This window comes from Prinia subflava, chromosome 1 (genome assembly GCF_021018805.1).
Source record: "Prinia subflava isolate CZ2003 ecotype Zambia chromosome 1, Cam_Psub_1.2, whole genome shotgun sequence".
In the NCBI taxonomy this organism is placed as follows: Eukaryota; Metazoa; Chordata; class Aves; order Passeriformes; family Cisticolidae; genus Prinia; species Prinia subflava.
The window spans coordinates 111355089-111376298 of NC_086247.1; the positions used below are offsets into that span (position 1 = coordinate 111355089).

The 21210-nt window shown below is 43.9% G+C and overlaps 1 protein-coding gene across 1 annotated transcript in view; it reads left to right on the plus strand.

The window, feature by feature from the left end:
* Nucleotides 1-14042: 14042 nt before the first annotated feature.
* The window catches only part of ZNRF2 (zinc and ring finger 2), a 56683-nt gene continuing 49515 nt past the window's right edge, over nt 14043-21210 (plus strand). The window contains exon 1 of the mRNA XM_063408227.1: nt 14043-14921. Within this exon, the coding sequence (XP_063264297.1) occupies nt 14183-14921 (739 nt within the window). The 5' untranslated portion in view covers nt 14043-14182. The remainder of the gene's footprint in view (nt 14922-21210) is intronic.

A 21210-nucleotide genomic window follows, 5' to 3' on the forward strand; every position in this document is an offset into this window, starting at 1 on the left:
TCACACATGCAAGACAAGGAATTGTAAGGAAGAAAGAGACTGATTTCCTCAGGCTGCTTGGGGATTTGGGATATGTTCCCTCTGCTGGAAGTTACACAGTTCTCCATCAAGACTGCTAATCTTTACATTTCCTGAAGCTACTTAAACTTACAGCTCTGAAGTTGTAAGTATCAGGGTCATGTTTGGGAAGAAATAAAAAAGGAAAGCAGATCTGACAGCAAAGAGAGGTCAGGCCACAAATGGCGTTAAAGAGCCGTCCATACTCCAGAAACTGGGGAGCTCCTTGCCTGGGCTGTTTAAATCCAGCTTTTCTGGACAGGGGCTTTCAGGAGGAAGAAGATATTGAGGCAGAGGCTGTGACCCCTCCAACTGCCCTTACAGGCTTGCAGAAAACAGATCAGAGTGGGAAGAGCCACACATCGTTTTGGGGTCAAACCACTCCCACAGCTAAAGGACCATCGCAGCCAGATGTTGATAAGTTAGTGCTGCCAGGAGAAATGGTGTCAGTCTCTCTGTGGACATCTTGTCAGTACTGAGGGCCCAACCACTCCAGAGGGTGGTTGGACACTGGAACAGACTCCTCAGGGCAGTGGTCATGTCCCCAAGCCTGCCAGAGGTCAAGGGGTGTTTGGATAACGCTCTCGGGGACATGGTGGGATTGTTAGGATGTCCTGTGTGGGGACAGTAGTTGGTCTTGATGATCCTTGTGGGTCCCTTCCAAGTGAGCATATTCTGTGATTCTGTGATCTCTGAGGATTCTCTCAGGGTCCTAGCTGGATGCTATGCCCACATGTGACAACAAATACAGACCAGCTGATCCAAGTGTTTCCTCTGCACTGCACTAGGCTGGGTTATAACCCTAAATCTTTCTGCTGTCAACAGTCACAGTGGCACCATGGGGAACTCCATTTTGCAAGAAGACTATTTAAAATGAGGGTTTTCCAGTTATGGCCCGAGACTCACTGGAAACAAATGACAGAACAGCTTGGGTTAGTATAAGGCTGAGAGCTGTGGGATTGTACCCACAGCAGCTCTGACACCAAACACAAATGATAACCAAGTGCTTTTGCAGTTCTTCCTCCTCTGTTTTCCTGCCCTCCTCTCTCACAGGAAGGTGCACTAGGATGGAGATGGGTGATAGAACTTGAATGCAGCCCTGCAGCGCGGCTGCACGGGCTCTGGCTGGGTCTGCTGCTCACTTAGACCTGAGGGGCTAGAGCTGAACAATCTGGCCTGGGAAAACCTGGATCATCAATTCCAACTCCTTTATTCCCACTATCAAAACATTTTCTGGAAGCATTTTATAATGTCTACCTATACCAATAGCCACACAGCATGCTGGATTTGTAATCATATAATTACACCTTCCAAAAATAATATATTCTTGCCTTCTAAAGACCTGAACAGGTAGGTAATAAACACTTTTTTGGCAAGTACTCTGGAAGGCCTTCAAAATCACAGTCTGGTGTGGAGAAGAAGAGAAACAAATCACCCTTTCTGTAACTTCTTTGATTTATGGAGGGGAAAAAAACCCTTAAAATGCACCATGTTTCTTTGAAAACCAGCATAAGGCAATACTGTGCACAGAGATCTGCTTTATGTCCTCTCAGGTTCTCACTTTTGAGGCATATTTGCTGGTATGTGATACACATGTAAGCCTCTCAGTAACAGCTATGCTTTCAGATCTTTATTAACCAATAGAACTGTGAGACTGGCATATCCCCAGTCTGGAAGAGGAGGATAGGGAAAAGATCTTCTGAGCTCCATGAAAAACAAAATTTGGAATATAATTCACCATTTTTGCAAATGTTGATCAATCAACCTGCAGCTTGGATGTGAGCCAGGCTGTAGTCTCATTAAGAGATTCCAGGTTAATCATATGCCTCTCAAAGAGGCATCTTAATGAGATTTTTCTGCAAAGATTATTGATGTGATTCCAGTTATGTTTAATTCTGGTAAATATAAGGGCAGGTTTTTTAGCATGTGTGTTACAGAAAAAGGTGAAGAAGTATGTCAGGCTAGTTTAATCACAATTTCAGCACCAGTCTGGTTAAATCTGTTTCTAAATCAGTCTAGCTCTGCTACCTCTGACCAAACCACACACAGAAAGGCCTTAAAAGCTGAAGTGATAAACCACCGAGGAGCAGCAGTTTATAATGAAAACAACAGGGATGATAATTAAACTTCCACCAGTGGTCTGAATTGGCAGTTAGCAAACTAATAAAGAGACAGACCAAATTCTTTACTGCTTGTCTGTGGGACAGATCAGCCTTGCAATGTTTCACCCTACCTCTCTTAAAATGGGATGAGGCTGTTCAGGCAGTGGGCAAAGCTGTTTCCATTTGGCATCCTCCTCCTTTCTCATGAGTTTTCACCTACTGTTTATGAAGGAGCTGTTCTACATAGACCTTCCCACCCCATTGCCTCTGGACTCCCAGCTAATTCTTGTCTCATTACTTCTGTTTTGATGCCCACAAGACTTTTTAGTAAGAATTAATTTCTTACCTTAGAAAGCCCTAATATGTACCATACAGCAGTATTAGCAAAACCCAATAGATTCTGTAACATCCAATTTCTGGAATTTTGTGATAAATGTGCAACATTGACAGTAAATACATTTGGTTTATGTCAGCTGCTGATCAGAAAAAGTATTTTTCTCTTTTCCTCTAGTACAGGTCATATCTGTAAATCACCAGGTGAATTCAAAAGTGGCTTCTCAGGCTGCTTCCATCTCTACCTGACAATGTATTTCTCATTTTTTCAGAGATATCCTGCTGTATATGAACTTACAAAGTATTTTTGCAGAATCATTTATTGCATTCTGTGCTTTATGGCTCTGCTTAGCAGGTGAGGATTAGTGACATGGGGTTTTTGTGACTGGCATTTGCATACCTTGGATACCATGAGTTCCCTAAAAGTTCTGTGTTTCCAAAGCTCTTCTTATCATAAGGATATAGTACAAAATGTATTGACCTTCTGTGCTTATTAACATACTTTTACTTACTGTTTGAGCTTCTTGCAATTTGTAATGTGTTTTATCATGACAAAATGATAAAGAGGTAGGGAGTAGAAAGGGAGGAACAGAATCAGCTAGAGACTAGACTGATTTATAAGTTGCCCAAATAATTAAGCCTGATAGCTGAAAAACAAGGACAAGTTTTCTTCTGACTGCTGCTGCTCTTCAAGCATTGTACCCTCTTTCTTTTTGTTCCTTTTCTTCTGGGAAAATATACTGTCTTTCCTGTTTTCTTCCACTGGGAAGATATCCTTCATGTAAATAATTTTTGATTTAACAACACATTTTTAATAATTTTTCGCATCCTTATTCAGTTTGGCTTTTTCTCTTCCCGTTGCAAAATGCCCTTCATAATGATGGGATTGCATTAACATTTCTCCTTGTGCCCCCACTGCAAACAGGGAGCTGAATCGAAGCCCTGGTTTGAACACTATTAGTGGAGGCACATCAGTTAAGGTGGGTCACAGCTGTCGAAACCTGCACTGTAATACTGTCAGACAGAGCAAACTATCAGATCATCAAAGATGATTTTAAATGAAGTCTGAAGTTTGAAAGGATTCTGGAAAAAAACATTTTCAGATAAAGGCAAGGAGAATTACTCCAAATATAATGAAGGAGCTTAAAAAAATGCTCCTCAACCTGCTCAATTCTAGGGGTTTTACCATGTATATCTGAATTTTCTAAAGCATTCTTTTCCTGTTGTCACTGTCTAACACACCACACTACATAACTGTCACTGTGCATTTACATTTTTCTTTGTTGCTGAGGACAGCCAGCTTGAATTAGAAGCTGTTCATAGCCAAATTCTGAAGTATCAGGATATTAACTTGGATGTGGCAATGGATTAAAGCAGGGCTGTCTCACCCCTTCTCCCAGCCGTGCAGGGGAGGGTGTTGATGGGTCACACAGCTGCTCCTGAACTGCCACTGTTCCTGACTGACATATTTTTTGCTTTACTTTAACATGTCAAGCTGTCTATATCCTTCTGTCAGCTCCAGGCAAGGATGGCAGCCTCTGAGATAAGGGCAGCATGGTGAGGCAAGGTTGGTACTTGTGTCAGCCACCCCAGCTTGATCTGCTGCTGCACGGGACTGCACACTGCCAAAACTCTGTCATTCCTGTCTTCTGGGCAGCTACTGTTTGTAAAACCAAGCTACTACTTTACAGAAGTTATTCTTTCACCCCAGGTTGGGGATTTGTCGCAGTTCTGAGTCACTGGGAGGCCCCATGGAGGCTCTCTGCCCTGGGTTGTGGGTGTAGCCCCAACTCAGGCTGTGTGTGTGAACAGGAGTGTTCCCTTCACTGAACCCCACTCCTAAGCAGAAGGCAGGGGATCAAGTGGGAGATTTACTGTTAGGCACGGAATACTAAATTATTACCATTCAGCCTAACTCGCTGCCTTCCTCCCAAATGTTTGAAGTTCAAACAGATCGTGCTCTGCACAAAGCAAGCCAGTGCTCTTAGCTGGGAATGTATCTGTTATTGCCTAGCACCACACTGAAAAAACATTGATTTCTACACACTCTGAATGTTCCTAAAGGCTTAGGAACTAATGTCAGCTGACTATGTTTGTACTGGATGCTCAATCACTGCACCAAATATGGTCTGTAAACGAGTCACCTCTAAAATGATAGTGGCACCTTCTGGAATAAATCCCTGCCACCAGATTTCATGGGTTTCCTTTGGGTTTTCTTGGGAGCAGAAAGGGAGAGGATGAATATGAACATGATATGATTTCAACACTAATGTTGAAATTATTTAATTCAATGTTATTAATATACATTTGGATCTTTTTCCCAAGTTTTTAAATTTCCTCACAGAAATTTGCTGCATTCTTTTCTTGGCATTTCTTTCCATCTTTCATTCTCATTCCTTTTTCTTTCTTCTTTCCACTGTCCTTTTCCTTTTCCTTTTCCTTTTCCTTTTCCTTTTCCTTTTCCTTTTCCTTTTCCTTTTCCTTTTCCTTTTCCTTTCCCTTTCCCTTTCCCTTTTCCTCTATTATACAATTTTGGCTTTACTATTCTATTACTTGTTATTTCAAGAAAAGTCTAGACATGTGATACAGTTTTGCATGTTTTTGCTCCTAATAATATTTATGGGTCAATTTTTGCAACCTCTAAATTTGGAAGGGTAAGTTTGGTGCAATTTTACTGATATTAATGGAATTTTAACTGACATTGGACTCTAACCTGACATTTTAATGATTGATTTGCATGGTCTCAGCTGCAAGATAATTTGTCTTAAGCCCCCATTAAATCAGAAAATGACTGTTTCTGACTGAATATGCCAATCATTCTAGCTTATCTAGTGAGAGATGCCACATGCTTTCTCTTGCTTTAACCTTATTTTTTGACAGCTACGGGTCTGCCAATCCTCCACACATATCCCAATCTGTCCAGCCCAGACACAGAAGTCTGAAAACATTTCTAAAAGCTGCATACTGTTGTTGATGACAAGATACAGAGGGGGGCAAAAAAAATGCAGCCTAGCTGTGACAACACACTTACTTCTGTATCATTGTATCCCAGAAAAAAAATTTAAAAAAAAATTGCAAAAACTGACAGAAGAAATTTTGTCTGAGCATAATGACCCGGGCTGATTGTGAGTCTAAGAGGAGGAAGGGTACTGCATACAGGACAAAAGGCACAGTTTCTTCTGAGGCTTTCACACTCACAAGGCAGTAAGGGCTAAATCCTGCCCTCACTGTGGCTTGCTGTGCTGTGAAGGAGGAGGAGGAGGAAGGAGCTGCTGCCCAGGCAGGAGATGCAGCTCGCTGGTGTGCCTCAGTGTGTGTCTGAAGGAAAAGGATGCTCTCACACACAGCAACCCTTGGTAGGGTAGGCCCTGCTTTGCCTCCATGCAGAGAAACAAGAACTCCCCTGTGCTGGATCCCACTGTGAAATCCTGCTCATCAACCCCAGGATTCTCTCCATGAGGGATACATCTGCCAGCCTCACAGCTGTGGCTTGCCAAACAGCACACCAGCATTTGGACTACAGTTTCTCAGTGGGGTTGGCAGAGCTCTGACATCCGCCGGGACCTGATCCAAAACTCAGGGGATTTAATGGGGGAAAAAAAGTCCATTGATCTTGGTGGCTTTGGATCTGTCCTTTTGCTCATCTCCTTTGATGATTTATACAACACTGACATGCATATTTCACTTCTGCAGCACACAGAGCACATGGTTTTAATCTCACCACTTCCCTGGTGACAGAGAAGGAACTGTGCTGGCAGCCAAGACACTGAAAACATTCATTATTCTGTATACTATTATTACTTTTTACTTCCCTGCAGAAGGTAGAAATTACAATAAAACATCACAAATATTTTTTTTTTACAATCTTTGCCTGCCCTTAAAGGCAAAGGTGCAGTCAAATAGTGTAAAGTGCAATTTTTTGTGTGTATAAAAATGATGGCAATGTTTTGTATTGAACTGGGAGGTAAGAGAACATCAAGAACTAAAAGCCACTGGGGGAAAAAAAAGCCCCTCTTCCCTAGAAACAGCTCAGAGAGGGAATCTTTCCAAAGTACCAGGAAATTCTCAGATTGGAAGGTGAGAACATTTTAATCTTGTGAAGTCTTTGTTTATAACATCAAGATTACTGGGCCATTGGCAGCAGTTCTCTATTAGTTATGCTGATCTGGGCCAAGTCCTACAGTAGCACTGGCTACAAAACAAACTTAAAGTAAGTCACAACTCAAGATTCCTCAGGACCTTCAGAGCAGTTTTCAGGAGCAGCCAGGGCTTGCTATGTTGTCTGTCAGACCCAGTATCCTGAGTATTTCTCCAAGGATGCCCCCTCAGCACCCAAGTTCACGGAGACAGAGCACCTCCTGCCCACAGGACAGACCCACAAACCGCCAGGCATTTTCATAAAGCAGGAGGGATGCTTAGCTATATTTTTATATTTTTCATTCCTAATCCAACACCTTTTTCCTTCTTTGTTTCCTCACTGGAATTTTAGTGCACATCTAGTGCACATCTAGTGCAATTTTTTCAGCACTAGATGTCAGTGTGGACTTGCAATACCAGAATGCTCTGTGTGTTTTATTTAACAACAGAGGAAGAATTGCTCTCCAGAATTAATCCAAGCCTCTCCAGCCTCATTATATGCTTTCTACAAAACAGGTCTTTTTTTCTGTTTAATCTCCACGTGGAAAGTGTAGAACTGCTTTCTGTCCTTGATTGAAATTAATAAGGCTGTAAAAGAACCCTATCTAAATTGTGATCATATCATGACTGAGTTAAAGAGGAGTTACCATGAGTCCAGAGGAAAAGCTTTGTATAGAAAATAACAAAGAAAAAAGAGATGGTTCTGAATTATCTTGATAATTTGTGACCCTGCTAAGAAAGCATTGCACAGGTGGCTCATGGGGATGGTTAATCCTGCAAAAAAAACTACTCATCTAAACAGGAACCTACTGACAAGACCGGGTCTTTGAATTCCTACTGCCTAGAAAGTTCTGCATCATCTTGAAGTGTTTTACTACACCAGGCAGTCGCAAGGACTGTTCTAACTTGCACCTGATTTACTTTTTGCCTAGCATTTTCTGAATATTGAACTGAAACCAGCTTGGGGCAGAGCAACGATCCAGGAAGTGTATGTTTTTCTGAAGTGATGAAATGACTGGTTTCTACCACTCTTCACAAAACATTTTGCTTCTTTAAGAAATTTAAGTGCCTCATTTCCTATGTTGTTATGGGAAGGCTGAAGAAGATGGATGAACCCTCACTTCCCTCATTTTGCAAGCAGCAATCTAGAACAAGACACAGCTCCTCTTGCTCCTGGAGAAGTACAAACTGGCGAAAGGCAAAGCAGAGAAAGGAGGAAGTGGGCTCACAGTTCTGATTTCTCATCTCTTACGTTCATGGGTTTTGGCTTCTGTCGAGTGGATCTGAGCCAACACGACAGATGGAGCCTTTTACACCACCCTCGTGCTTGGTTTACACCAGGCGTGATGCACAGAAGCCGAGGCAGAAACGTTTCTGGCAGAGAGTGTGGAGCTCTCTGACATCCTCCCAACTCAGTGGTGTTGAGTTGTGATCTAGGCCTTCAGAAAAATCCAGTTACACACCTTTGTATTCTTTACTATGCATTAACTAATAAAGTATTATCCTGATCCACACATTAGTGTGCCTTGCTTTTATTATACTTTGTGGTTGTTACTGTCCCTTTGACTCCTGCTGCACAAAGTCACTGTGACACATGTGACTGTCCAGCCAGCTGTGCTTAACATTCCTACGTGGTTTTGCTTCTCACTATTAGGCTTATCAGTAGCAGACTGCAAGTAGGGGGCTGTAGATTATTAACTAATAATTCATATAAAATATTAGCAAATATTGTGCAAAAATAAGGACAAAGGCTTTTATTCTTCTGGGCTCTGAGAAGTTCAGGTAATACTGGGTGGATAATAGAGAACCTGAGAGAATACAGATTGTACTTGGCAAATCTAATGTCACATGGCTCTACCACCTGCTCCCATTCCTACATTTTTTGCTGTTATTTTTCTGTAATACTGTTTTCCATTTAGTTAACTCTTTTTATAGATGTCTGGCATTCAAAGAATTAGTATCAGTAATGAAAGATGTATCCTGTAAAAGAGCTTTGCCTGCCATCAGCTTCTGAGAACTGATTTACCTGTGCAGTTCTCACTGTGTCACGACTTGAAGTGTCTTCCTTATTATTAACTATCATGGACTGCTCTAGATAAATCTCTCTGTTAAGCCTCTTTAAGTGCAGAAAGGTTTTGTGGTCCCACCCTGCATTGAAAAACAAATTAGTGTAATTCAGAGATATACTTCAAAAGACTACCATTACTTCCCCCTCCCCAAGGGGAGTTTAAGGTGATCAATTGTCCTCCTCCGATTCCCAAATCCACACTCAGCTGGCATTACTGGGTACTGACACACGAGAGCTGAACACAAGAGAGAGTAAACGTGTTTCCCATCTGAGTTTGTCCTCCACCCCCTCTTGGAAGTCACAGAAACAGAAAAATTAGCTGGATGGCACCTTTATATGTCAACTTGTATTCCCCATACCCACAGATGTGTGTGTCACGCCTTGCCCAGATAAACATGCATTGATGTCACTTCACTAATGGAATGGTGCAGATTCCTCCAGCGTAGAAATGGGCATAGCCTGAGCAGCTATTTGTCTTCTGTTTCTCAAGGATGTAATAAAAATGAGGGTTGGGTGGGCTATAACTGCATGAAAGATCAGGAAACTACACAGAGAGGTGATTAATGCAAAGCTGATAACAAAAACAAAACAAAACAAAAAAAGCCTGGCAGGTAAAACTAATACAGTTTATGGGAGAACCACTACTGGCCTGATCATGTACCAAAAAGGCAAATTCATATGAATAGCATTTGGTATTGCCTCTGATTACCTATATAGGTACTCAGTGGCTATGATAAAACTGTGAGTGTAGGACAGCATAGAAATTATTAGGGTAAATACCCTTTCCTATGAGAAATCCTGGACTGAAGTATATTTCTTCAAGTACTACTTTACAGCATGTGGTAATGAAGTGCACAGCACAAATTGCCATTTTGTCAAGTATGTTATTTCCAAGTATTTCTTCCAGTACAAAATAGTCAATCAATAAGTCCACTCAAAATGCCGGTTTATTTTCAAGATTAAGTTATCTTCTTTGTGAACATCAGCTTTCTCTATGAGCAACTCTAGAATACAAAATACAGCATATTGTTTGCAGTGTGACAGAAAATTCAGAAAAGCATTAACCTCAAACAAAAGATAGGAGGCTTTAAACAGAACTTTTATAAAGCAAGGGTGAACTGCCTTACCCTTGTGAGCATCACCACACGTTTCCAAAACAATTTTAGAAACCAAACCTTGAGTTTCACAAGCAGCTTGGTTTTATTATTCCATGAAATTCCACGATCTCAACATGTTGCAGAATTGTTTTTAATATGTCAGTGCCTAAATCTTCATGTGATTAACATCAATATGTGTAAGGAGTTATTCAATGCAAATAAAAATCTAAATCTGGATAATGGGGTCTCCTGCATCTATAAAAACACCAGACACCAGCTGGAGCATCACTAACACCAAAATCTATCTAAAGGCATTCCTGCAATAGGTTTACGTATTGTTTGTAGTCACACTGAGAGGGATTATATGGGACCTGTTTCCCTCAGTGTACAGATGTGAACATAAAACAGCCTTGTCTGCTGGATGGATTACTCTAGCTACAGATGTAAGGCATGTGCATTTTACACTCATTTCAGGGGGATAAAACTGTTCTGTTTTGCTTTCCCTATGAGCAATTGAACACATCAGAAGTCTCTGTTTTCAGTTATCTGTGCACAAGTGGTGTGCAGAGCTATTTCTTTCAAACAAATGAAATACACAGTCATGTAAAAACTGCACTGACCTCTTCCAATCACAATGTGCACTTCTAGCTTGGTACCTGCTCAGAAAATCTAGCTGGCTAAACCTTTTTTAGAAGGTTTTAGAAACCCACACTAGTTATTATAAAATTAAGCTGTATGTTATGAGGGTATGCCATTACTTTTTAATTTTTCTCCTTTAGAAAAGAGTGTCTGATTTGTTCTGAACAGAATGAAACTCAGGCTGGCTTTATCAGTTCAGTGTCAGATGCTTCTGAAACCTTGCTTAAATCCTTGTTTCAGTGTCCCTTTAAAAGCCATCAAGGAAGGGGGCAGGAGGGGAGAGGGGAAATTATCTGTTTGCATAGCTCACTGTAGAGCAAAATGAAGGCCCCTGTTCCATTTATCAACAAACATTTTCCAAAATGTGCAATATTATGAATTTACACCTGATTTTGTATGCTTAGGGCACACCTGTCACCTGGTATGTTCAAGGAAGCTGGTCAAGAATCAAGTTCATTATTTTCACTTGCTGATAGACAAGGTGGTGTAACCAGAACTGAAATGGAGGTATGCAGTTTGTAACAAAGATCAACGACTATATTTGCCTGTCCAAACCAGTTTTTTTCCCACTATCCTGGACAAGGAACAAGTAGTGCTTATTTAAGTATGACTATGATTCCCTAGATAGATGTTTCTACAGGAATAAAAGCAGCATTCACCTATATAGACCTATAGAAGTTCATTTTTATAAAACTGCTTTTCCACTGAGTTCTTGAAATCTGTAGAAGTATGGTCAGCAGCAAGATATTCTGCTTTCCCTCTGCAATGCTTCTTCTCCTCACTAGTGACTTTTTTTTGTAACTTATGAAGTTTTTATGCAAACATGAACAAATGGGTGGAGGTTACAGTGCCAGGTACTTGCCTCTACAAGACAAGACAGCTAATAGACATCTGTTAGAAGAAATGTTAGCTTGAAAACCTAACTGTATCATTGCTTATATAAATTTTCATATCTAGAAAAATTTCTATTCATTTTTCAGAGAGACCAGGAAGAACTGAGGGGAGAAATCTGGCTCAAAGGCATGGCACTTTTTTTTTTTTCTCTGAAGATGTAGGTGCTATTTGGGAGATGTGTTTTGTTTAGACTCACACTTGATAGTGAGAGAGCTACAAATATGTCCTAGATGCAAAACAAAACCTGAAGCCTACTAAAAATAAAGAAAAAAAGAAAATCACATTGCACTGGGAGCAGTCATGCTCTCTGAGAAGGGAATACAGGCCGTCCTGTTGTTGTGATTTCTGTAAAATATCCTGTGCTGTTAAATGTAACTTTCTGACTGTAAGACTGAGTAACTGGATGTCTTTCTTGTAGGGCTTTTTTTCCACCATAGGCTTCATGATTTAATCCTAAATTGAATAAAATATTATTCACAGTCAAATCTTATCTGTATTTATTGCTGGCTCAATTCTTAAATCCACTGGAAAAAATATAAAAAGTGCTATGATACTGTGTAGCAATGTACTATTTTCAAAATGCTGTTTATTCTAGCAGCTGAACAGCTCTACTAACACTCAGCAGTGGAAATTTTAAAAACTCCATAAAACTCTGAGCATGCTCCCTCTAACCCTGCTCCAATAGGGCTCAACATGCCTCAGGCATTCTGTGAGCAGCAGAAATTATGAGTCATGTTTGCAACATCCTTTGCCCAAGCAGATTCCTGGAATCTAGCAGGATAGGAATTCCTACTGTAGCTTTCCTTTCTGTGGGAACATTAGAATCTCTATCTTCTACATAACCACATATTTTCTATACTGTTAGTGTCACTGAGAGATTTGGCTGAAGCTGGACAAGGATTTAAAAAGTAACCAGTGGCAGAGCAGACAGAATATCCACACTGATCTTCTTTCTGCAGGGAATTGAACTAGAAAGTGCTCATGATTGATCTACTTTGGAGTATCTACCACTGCAAGCAGAGAGTGCAGCTTATAATTCACAAGTGGGGATGACATAGCCTGGGACGGCAGATTATCGACCCCAGCTGTCTGCCCAGCACCCAGCACACAAAAGACTCTTGATGGGACAGCTGTGGAATCAGTGCCTCTTGCTGGAACAGGCAAACAGTTTACACCAGCACTCTCTAAATAGGGCTCAGAGTATTCACAGAGTCTCAGCTATCCAGAAAAGTGGTGTTGGAATGTTGGTAACCTCCTGTGCCACCCTCAGGCATGGTACCTCTTCTTGCAGACCCAGCTCTGCGATGCCAGAATGTGATGCCACATGCAGTTGTAAAAGACAGGGCAAAAGGAGGGGGAGCAGGAGGCCTTTCACATCTGAGAAGGAGCATCAAAGGTGCCACAAGTGTAAATGTAATGCTCCGTAATACTTTGTATTTTAATTAAGGTTTGGATCAGTTTTATGGTATTAATTATGACATAGCTTGGATACTGTGCCACAGGCAGGAATGTAGCTGGAAGCCCTACTGAGACAGTATGATGGAGAGTCCTGAAGCACTGCTTCATGGTGACATAGTCTATTTGAGAGCAGACAATAATCCATAAAAACAAGCAGTTTTCCTCAGATGACCGATTGTAGGAATCATGTTTATATTAATTCAATGTATGTGACATTCGGTATCAAACAAGGCACAAAACAGTTTTATGTCTCTGAATGTTTTGTCATGAGCAAACTGAGCCTGTTAGCCACATGGGTATTATTCACTGGGATAAAATTTTCAGCCTAGTTAATCCTCGTGTAGAAAAACTCGTGACTTTGAGTGAGAGACTGAAGTATACAGGATGTTCCCGTATCACCTGTGAACCAAAGATGTCAGAGATTTTCATCCTTCTTGTCTTGCTTCCCGTTATGTCCACACGTCTCCTGGTACGTCCAGGTTCTCGGAAAATAGAGACTCGCAGCAAACCCTCAGGGCTGGAAGTCGCCGACCCGGCAGAGCTCCCAAGGGGGCCAGCGGCCCTTACCGCACTGCCGAGAGCCGGCAGCCACCGAGGCCGGGCATCCGCGCGTTCGCTGGAGCCGCAGTGGCGGAGACCCGGGCGGCGCCGCGGCAGGAGGGCACAGGAGGGCATGGCCGCTCCGCCGCCCTGGCCCTGCCCGCCCCGCCGAGACGCCTCCCGCTGCAGCCGCTCCTCTCCTTCACCTGCCGGGGCTCGAACGGAGCGCGGACACACGGGCCGCTCGCCCTCCGCCAGCGGCGGTCCGGCTCTTCGCCGCTGCGCCGGCGGGCGGGCTGCCCGCGGGACGCGCCTGCGGGCGAGGGTACGGCGAGCTCCCCTCGTGTGCGTGTGTCCCGGCGGCGGCCCCATCGCGGGAACTCTCCCTCCCGCCGAGGCGAGCGCGGCCCGAGCCCGCGCGGGCCTCACCTGGCGCTGCCCCGCACCTTGCGGGAGGAGCGGCGCGGGGGGCGGGGCGAGCGGGCGGGCCCGGCCCGTTGCGCCGCCGCCGCCGGGGGCCGGTCTCCCGCCGGGCGCGGGGGAAGGCGAGGCGGTGGCCCCCGCCCGCCGTAACCGCTCCCCATCCCGCCCGCTGGTGCCGCCCCCAGCATGGCGACACCGTAGAGGAGCGGCTGCGCCGGGGCGACCGCCCCCTCCCGCCTCCTCGGCACAGGCACGGCGCGCCGCGGGCGAGCGAGCGGCCTCGGCGGCGCTGCTGCCGCCGGTGCCCCGCGTAGGGCTCAGCGGCGCCGGACGAGGACCAGGATGGCGGCGGCGGTCACGGCGGCGGCGGGCGCAGCAGCAGCGGCAGCGCCGAGCGGCCGCGCGGCGGGAGCCAGCACCGTCCCGAGCAGCTCATGGTGGCGCCCCAGACCCGCCAGCAGCGGCCGCGCCGGGGCCGCCAGCTGAGCCGGATCCCGGCGGGCGGCTCTCCCCTCTCCACACCGACCCACCGAGCGACCCGTCCCCCTTCCCCGGCTCTCCCTCTCCCCTCTCCCCGGCGCGACCCGCGCCTCGGATCGCCCCCGCCGGGGCCGGACTGCCGCCACCCCGGGCGCCGCGGGGAAGGCGGCGGCTGCGAAGGGCACCGGGCAGCGCCGGGCGGCGGCGGGACCATGGGCGCGAAGCAGAGCAGCCCCACGGCCGCAAATGGCCGCACCCGGGCATACTCGGGCGGGGATCTGCCTTCCTCGAGCAGCAGCAGCAGCGGCGGCGCTAACGGGACCGGCGGGCGCTCGGCAGGCGGCGGCGGGCGCTACTCGCACCTGGCGGCGGCGCCTCACGCCGCTCCCGGCGGCGCGGCGGCCGCGGCGGCCGGAGGAGCGACGGCGGCGGCGGCGGGGAGTGCCGCGGGGTCGGCGCCCCGGAGCAGGTCCTTGGGGGGCGGCACGGCCTCCGGGGCCCGCGCGGCGCAGTCCGCCTTCAACATCCCCCACAGCAGCGGCCCCTACGGCTCGCAGGACTCGGTCAGCAGCACCCCGGAGGAGGGCGGCCGGGAGCGGCCCGCGGGGGGCGGCGGCGGCGGCGGCTCCTCCGGCGGGCCCCGGCTGGTGATCGGCTCGCTGCCCGCGCACCTCTCGCCGCACCTGTTCGGAGGTAAGGGGCACCGGCGGGGCGGGAGGGTTTCGCTGCCTCTCCCGGCGCTGCGGGGCCGCGGTTGCGGGCGGTGGGATGGGGTGTGGGGGGCTCTTTTCCCGAGGTGGGACGGGTAGTGAATCATCACTCCGGGGAGAGCTGCGGCTCCTCCAGGCTGGCGTCCGGGTTTGGAGACGGGGCTGTGGGGCCGGCGTCTCCTATTGTCTGTAAGGAGAGCTGTGAGAGGGGAGGTTAAAAATGAAACGAGCCCGGAGGCGGGGAGGAAGCGGAGCCTCTCCGGCCGGCGACTTTAGACTCTAATAGCTGTAATCAGTGCCTGTGTAAATACTCTTGCCTGCTACTTACATAATTAGAGTTTAATTGGATCATGTGTCTCCGCCGTTTATTCTAAAATCGGACCAAACCCCTCTTCAGGCACTGATTAATGTGTGGCTGATGCTTGTTCCTCTTTCTGAGTTCTCGGGTTCTCTGTTCAGAAAGTCCTCTTTCGTCAGGAAAACAGAAGTTAAAACAAGTTTCTTTGTTAGTGCATCCTCTGAGAGGTGAGCAGAGCCGGCTCGCTGTTCCTGCCGCTGGAGTCCCGGCTTGCAGCACTCTACCCTGTAGCCTTGAGAATGGGCACATGTGCTCTTGAGGCAGGAGGAACACTCAGCTAAACTCTGACATACCCAGGAAGCTGAGGCCCTTTGAGAAGCACATGAAACGTGGAGCATGTTGTAGGTTTTTTCTCTGTCTTGCGCTACCGAGATTAATAGGGCTGTATAGGACGAGCATTTTACTGCCTATGTTTGTTACCTTGAAGTTGAAAATCATCTTGTTATTTGCCAGTTGATTTCAGAGTTGCTGACTCCTTTAAGTACTGCTCATTCTAAAGGCTGTTCATGTAGGTCAAACAATGCACAAGTTTTATTTTTTAATGGATGTATTCTTCAACTGATATTTTTATACATATATATTTTTATATATAAACATATATCCCTATACAAACTTAATACTCCAGAGGTTTTTTTTGGGGGGGGTAGGAAAGAAGAGGCTAATGTAAAATTTCTACGTTTTTGTATTCTTATTAATCCACTTGTGAATACTGTCTGTGGCAGGTTGGCTTTCTTGTTTTCTGTAGTTCCCCCAGTTTTTAGCCAAAGCAGAGCTGTGTGCAGCCTGACCCTCGCGGGGTACACGAGGTTTCTGTCACATGGCCTGCTGCCTCTGGCGTGCTGACCTCAAGACAGCATAGCTGTTACTTCCTATATCTACAGCTGCCTCCTCCCAGCGGTTGGACATTAACAGAAAGCTGTCAAAGCCTATTATAATAAAATAATATTTTTCTCTAAGAAAAAAGGCATAACTATTCTCATAGTACCAAGCTGCTCGACAGGAGTGCTTTGTTGCAATGGATAACACCAGCAAAGTATCTTGAGGGGGAAGAAGGTGCACATTTTTCTTGTAGTGATGAAATGATGTGCTATCATGGAGTATTGTACAGCTTGTGCTGAGAACAAGGGAATCGTTAGAATGTGTATCCTACTGTTGCTCAAAGGTGAAACTTTTTTTTTCCACTCCTTGCTTAAACACTGTACTACAACTTGCCCTGGTGCCAGGAAGGAGTGGGTTAAATGTAAATGAAGTGATAAGGATAAATAACCTAGGAAGCTGTATTCAGATGCAGGAAGGTCTCTTCAGAATAACTCTGAATTTGATATTACTTTTCTATGGCATGTAATAATTTTTAATTGCTGTACTACACTGTGTTTTGTCCTTGGAGTGATGCAAAGCTTGTTGCTTTCACCGGTGCAGAAGTGCCAGGAGGGGTACACTGACTTCATCTACTCACTAACAAATAAGGACTGCCAGATGTTAGGAGTAGAACCGGCAAGTTTCAAGATACAGTAAGATTTTTAGTGAAGAAACAAATAGATTCATAACTATGTTGTGACCACATAAAGGTAGTGCATCTTAGTGGGATGAATAACTGCTTAATCATAATACTGCAACACCTGTGCAGAAGGCCTCACTTGAAGCATTATTCTTTCTTCCAATTTAAATATTTTGTGATGTTAATGATACTTTACTCCACATCCCACCAGTGTTGCCATCCTTTTCTAGTTGCATGCTTTGTGTTTTCTTGGTTCCTTGTAATAACTACATGCTTGGAAAAAGTAGCCCAACTGGAGATCTTGCATTAATAACATCAGCATTCTGAAAAATAACTTGAAGCATTGTTTTTGTCCTGATGATAACTAGCTCAAGCTTGTCTAGGTGTGGTATCTGGCATTTATCTTGTGTATCTTGAGCATGCTTGAAGTCCCCTCCCTTGTTTTGTAACTTGCAAATTAGCTGAATTATTTCTTTTTATCCTGAAAACTGCCAAAATTAATTGTGAAGATTAGCATAGCAATTCTGTGAAAATTAAAATAAAAAAGAAGAACAATACCTTCTGTAAGTTGAACTGAATCTCCAGCTATTTATGTTTTTAGGCATACTGCTTGGTTCGTCAGTCAGTGACACGTGGGTGGTGCATTTGTTAAATTACTGTAATTAATTTGCCTTCAGTGAATTACAATCCATTGTCACTTTTACTGAGCTGTTTTGCATGCTGAAGTAATGTATAAATATTAACCCTCTGATGTAACATGCTTAAATATCTACTAAGCTTGTTAACACACCATTTTAATGAGAATATAAAAATTACGTTAATGTATTGGCAAGTATGTTCAGTTCCTGCCTCTGTTCCTTCAGTAGGAGCTGCAGTACTAACAGCCTTTCCTCACTGTGCAGGTCTCATGGTCCCACCTGACCTCAGGCTAAGGCACTTTTATGAGCAACACATAGTGGAGCAAATATTGCTGTGTAGCTTTGTCTCATCTCAGGGGGTGTTCAGCTCACTCAATAATCAGAGCCTTGGCCTCACCAAAAAAAAAAAAAAAAAAAAAAAAAAAAAAAAGAGATGTGTGAGCATGCCTGAATTAGGCTTAGGGCATTAAGCAGAGTGAGACCCAAATTCCATCAGATCTTACGGCACTCCCAGAGAGGCCAAACCTGTGTGTGACATTCAAGGTCTTTCTTGCAACACAGTGCCAAGTTCCAGCTTCCTTTAAGGTGATAACACTTATCGGGAATTTTGACCAGTAGTTTCCCTGCTCTGTTCCTCAGTGAATGGGACTTCCCCTCTCCTCCAGCCCCAAAGTAAATATTCTTACCTTCTGTTATGTGTAGAAGAGTTGGCCCTGAGGACCGTGGGGCCAGATTCACGTTAGTTTTTCCACTGTGTTTTTACAGATTACATACTTGTCAGAACTGCAGCAAAGCTACCACTGTAGTTACAATATAGCTTGTTTTTGTCAGTGATGCAATTGGTTCGGCTAAAAATGGACTTTTAGGATGGTCTTTGCTTTGGGTGACTGCTGATGTGTTACTTCCATCACTTAAAGTGTTGACAGCTCCTCAGAACCATCTTCTTGTTTATGTTCCTGTTTCTGGGTGGTCATAACTGGGAGAATTCTTGGCAAAAACACCTAGTATAAGTATCCTTCTGGTGTTCAAATTTGGGAATGTTGTTATAAGACAACAATGCCATTAAACTCTTTTTTGTTTTGTTTTGTCATTTTGAGTCTCTTAGGGAATCATACATTAAAATTCAGCTGAAAGTAGCAGAAACTCAAACATGCTGAGTTTTTAAAATTTTCACATCAGTTCTTCTTTCAAGATGATTGAGCAGAGAGTGTAAAGGTATTATACAAAATCTCAGTTTGTGTTGTATATGGTCATATACAATTTTATATGATGTTTTTATAGGTAGATTTTTAAATAGATAGTGTTATCAGCTGACAGTCTTCATGTCAAGATTGGGGGTAATGATTTGGAGATTAGGATGCATCTGTTCAGCTTTATTAGGAGAAGGAAGTTTGTTATGTTCTTCTTAAGCCAAATAATGACCAGACTTTTGTCATGAAGTACTTTACAGTGCAGGATTTATCACCAGCTACTGAATGTACATAACTCAGTATGGGAAGAACCTTGTAGGTGTATTATAGTAGCATCTGTTTGTAATAATAGTAGAAATAAAGAATGAATTCTTCATTCTATAAAAGAAAGTTTATGAGAATTCAGGAACCTGAATTCAGGAACCTGAATTCCTGGTTGGATTGCAGGAAGCAGATAACAGTAGAAGAATGATGTGAACCCTCAGGAGAGTATTTTAGATGTCTCTCACACTGCCTAGAGGGCCACATCTTGTTTTGTTGCCCATAAGATCTGTTTAGTTATGTGATACATTTGAATATATTTTTGAGGTTCAACTGACTTTTGGTCACTTCCTTGCCCTTCTCTTCCAGTATGACACAAGTACTATCGCTTTGAGAAATTATGAAACTCTGAAACACTCCAGACTTAATGCTGCTCCCATTTTTGCCAGCCAAAGGGGCACTCTGAGGTCTTCGCCCCCTGTTTTGGGAGAAAGGTTGGGAAGTGTGCCTTACAATGAGACTGTTGGGATGCTGGGGGCAAGGGATAGATACATTCAATTACATCAGTGAGTTTACTCCAAAGTGAGAGAGAAGAGTCAATTTTGCAGTTTCTGAAGATATGGAGGATTTTGTAAATCCAGTAGCATCCCCTTCACCAAAACACAGATTGAAAAATCCATTGTGCTGGGAGAGCAGTCCAAGGATAAGTCCAAGTCCTATTGATAATGAGCTTTAGAAGGTCTGTTGTGACCGATGAGTTTGAGGAATCCAGTCCCTTTGCAAAGTCTTGCTGTTCCAATGTTTAGTTGGACTTCTCTGCTCCTGCATACATTCAGGAGGCAATATATCGTTCCTTGTTTGGCAAAGGTGCAAACCCTTCTGAGTGAGGGACAAGAAAAAGTAACAAAAAGTCCCACATCACCAGCCACCTGCTCCAGCTCAGTCAAGAGAGTGCTTATAGTCTCAAATGTGAAGTGTTTGGACAAAGTGAACTGAAAGAAGAACTGTTTGGGTCTTTCTGGTGGTGCTCATGAAGTCGCTGGGAGTCAACTTTCATTTCCTTCAGTTGGAGAACAGTCTCTGTGACAATGAATAGCTTGGGGCAGTGAAGTAAAGACTAAGGTGAGTGATAGAGGGTCTTTGAAAGGTGTTTTTTTGTTGTTTTGTTTTGTTTTGAAGGGCTTCCTTTTTTTTTTTTTTTTTTTCTTGTTCCCCTCTTCCTGCTTGGTAAACAAAAAGGTTTAGGAGAAGCCAAATAATAAAAAATGGCAGCATTGCATTTGTGGGAGAAATGTAAATAGTTAACCGTCTGAAGAAAAGGAAACAGCCTAATTGTAATGGCATATATAAATATTTCTTTTGGCTATCAAGGTAGTGATTATACCTGATTGAACCTTTGCAGTGCCAGTTCAAACAAAGACCTTCCTCTTATTTAATGTCTTCTGAATACCTATGGAACCCTGATATTCTGACAGTATCTCTCTTCATGTTCTGTCATATAATTGCAGACTAGTCTCCAACAATCTCCCAAGTAATTTCTTTGTCTCATAAAGAAAGCCCTTTGTCACTGCTAGAAATTCAAAACTATTTTTAAAACACGTTGCCTATGCATCTGTTTGGGTAAGTTCTCCTCCCCTGTTCTTTTCAGCTGCTCATGAAAACTTCATTATGCAAACGTTCTTGAATTGCTCTCTTAGCCTTGCAGGAAACTTTTAAATTTTAAAAAACGTTGTGAAAGTTTTGGGTAGGTTTACCTTGCTATTTGTGTGTGACCAATTTTATATTATTTTCAAGATTTTTCTGTAGTGTGTCTATTGCCCATTAATGGCTTAATTAGTTTCAGGAGAGGTGTACGGTCATTTCGACAGATTGTGTTCATTTACTGTGGTAATGGAGCATGTTCTTCTTGCAGATGTTTAACCCATGAAAAGAAAGGGAAAAATCCTTGTGCGCTCTGAGTTTTTATTTTGTAGCACCTTTAAAGACATGCATCTTTCCAATCAAAAGAAAACAATTTGTATAGACCCACAATTACCTGAGGAAAACCAGAACTGCACACCTTAAGCATCTAGGAGAGTGGTTTTTGTTGTTTACTATCTGGATAGTTATTCCCTAACCAAGTGCCTATGTTCCCAAGACCACCTTTCCTTTGTAAATGATCACTGTGACTTCTATGAGGATATATCTCATTGTGCCTCCAAAGGTCTTTGACCTCTGTTGTTTGGTAGGCTTGAAATTCCTGGTGCTTACAAAAATGGGAGGGTAAGCCACAGAATAAATGAGGCTGGTTCTCCCTTTCACTCAGGACATGCTTCTATTTTCTGCAT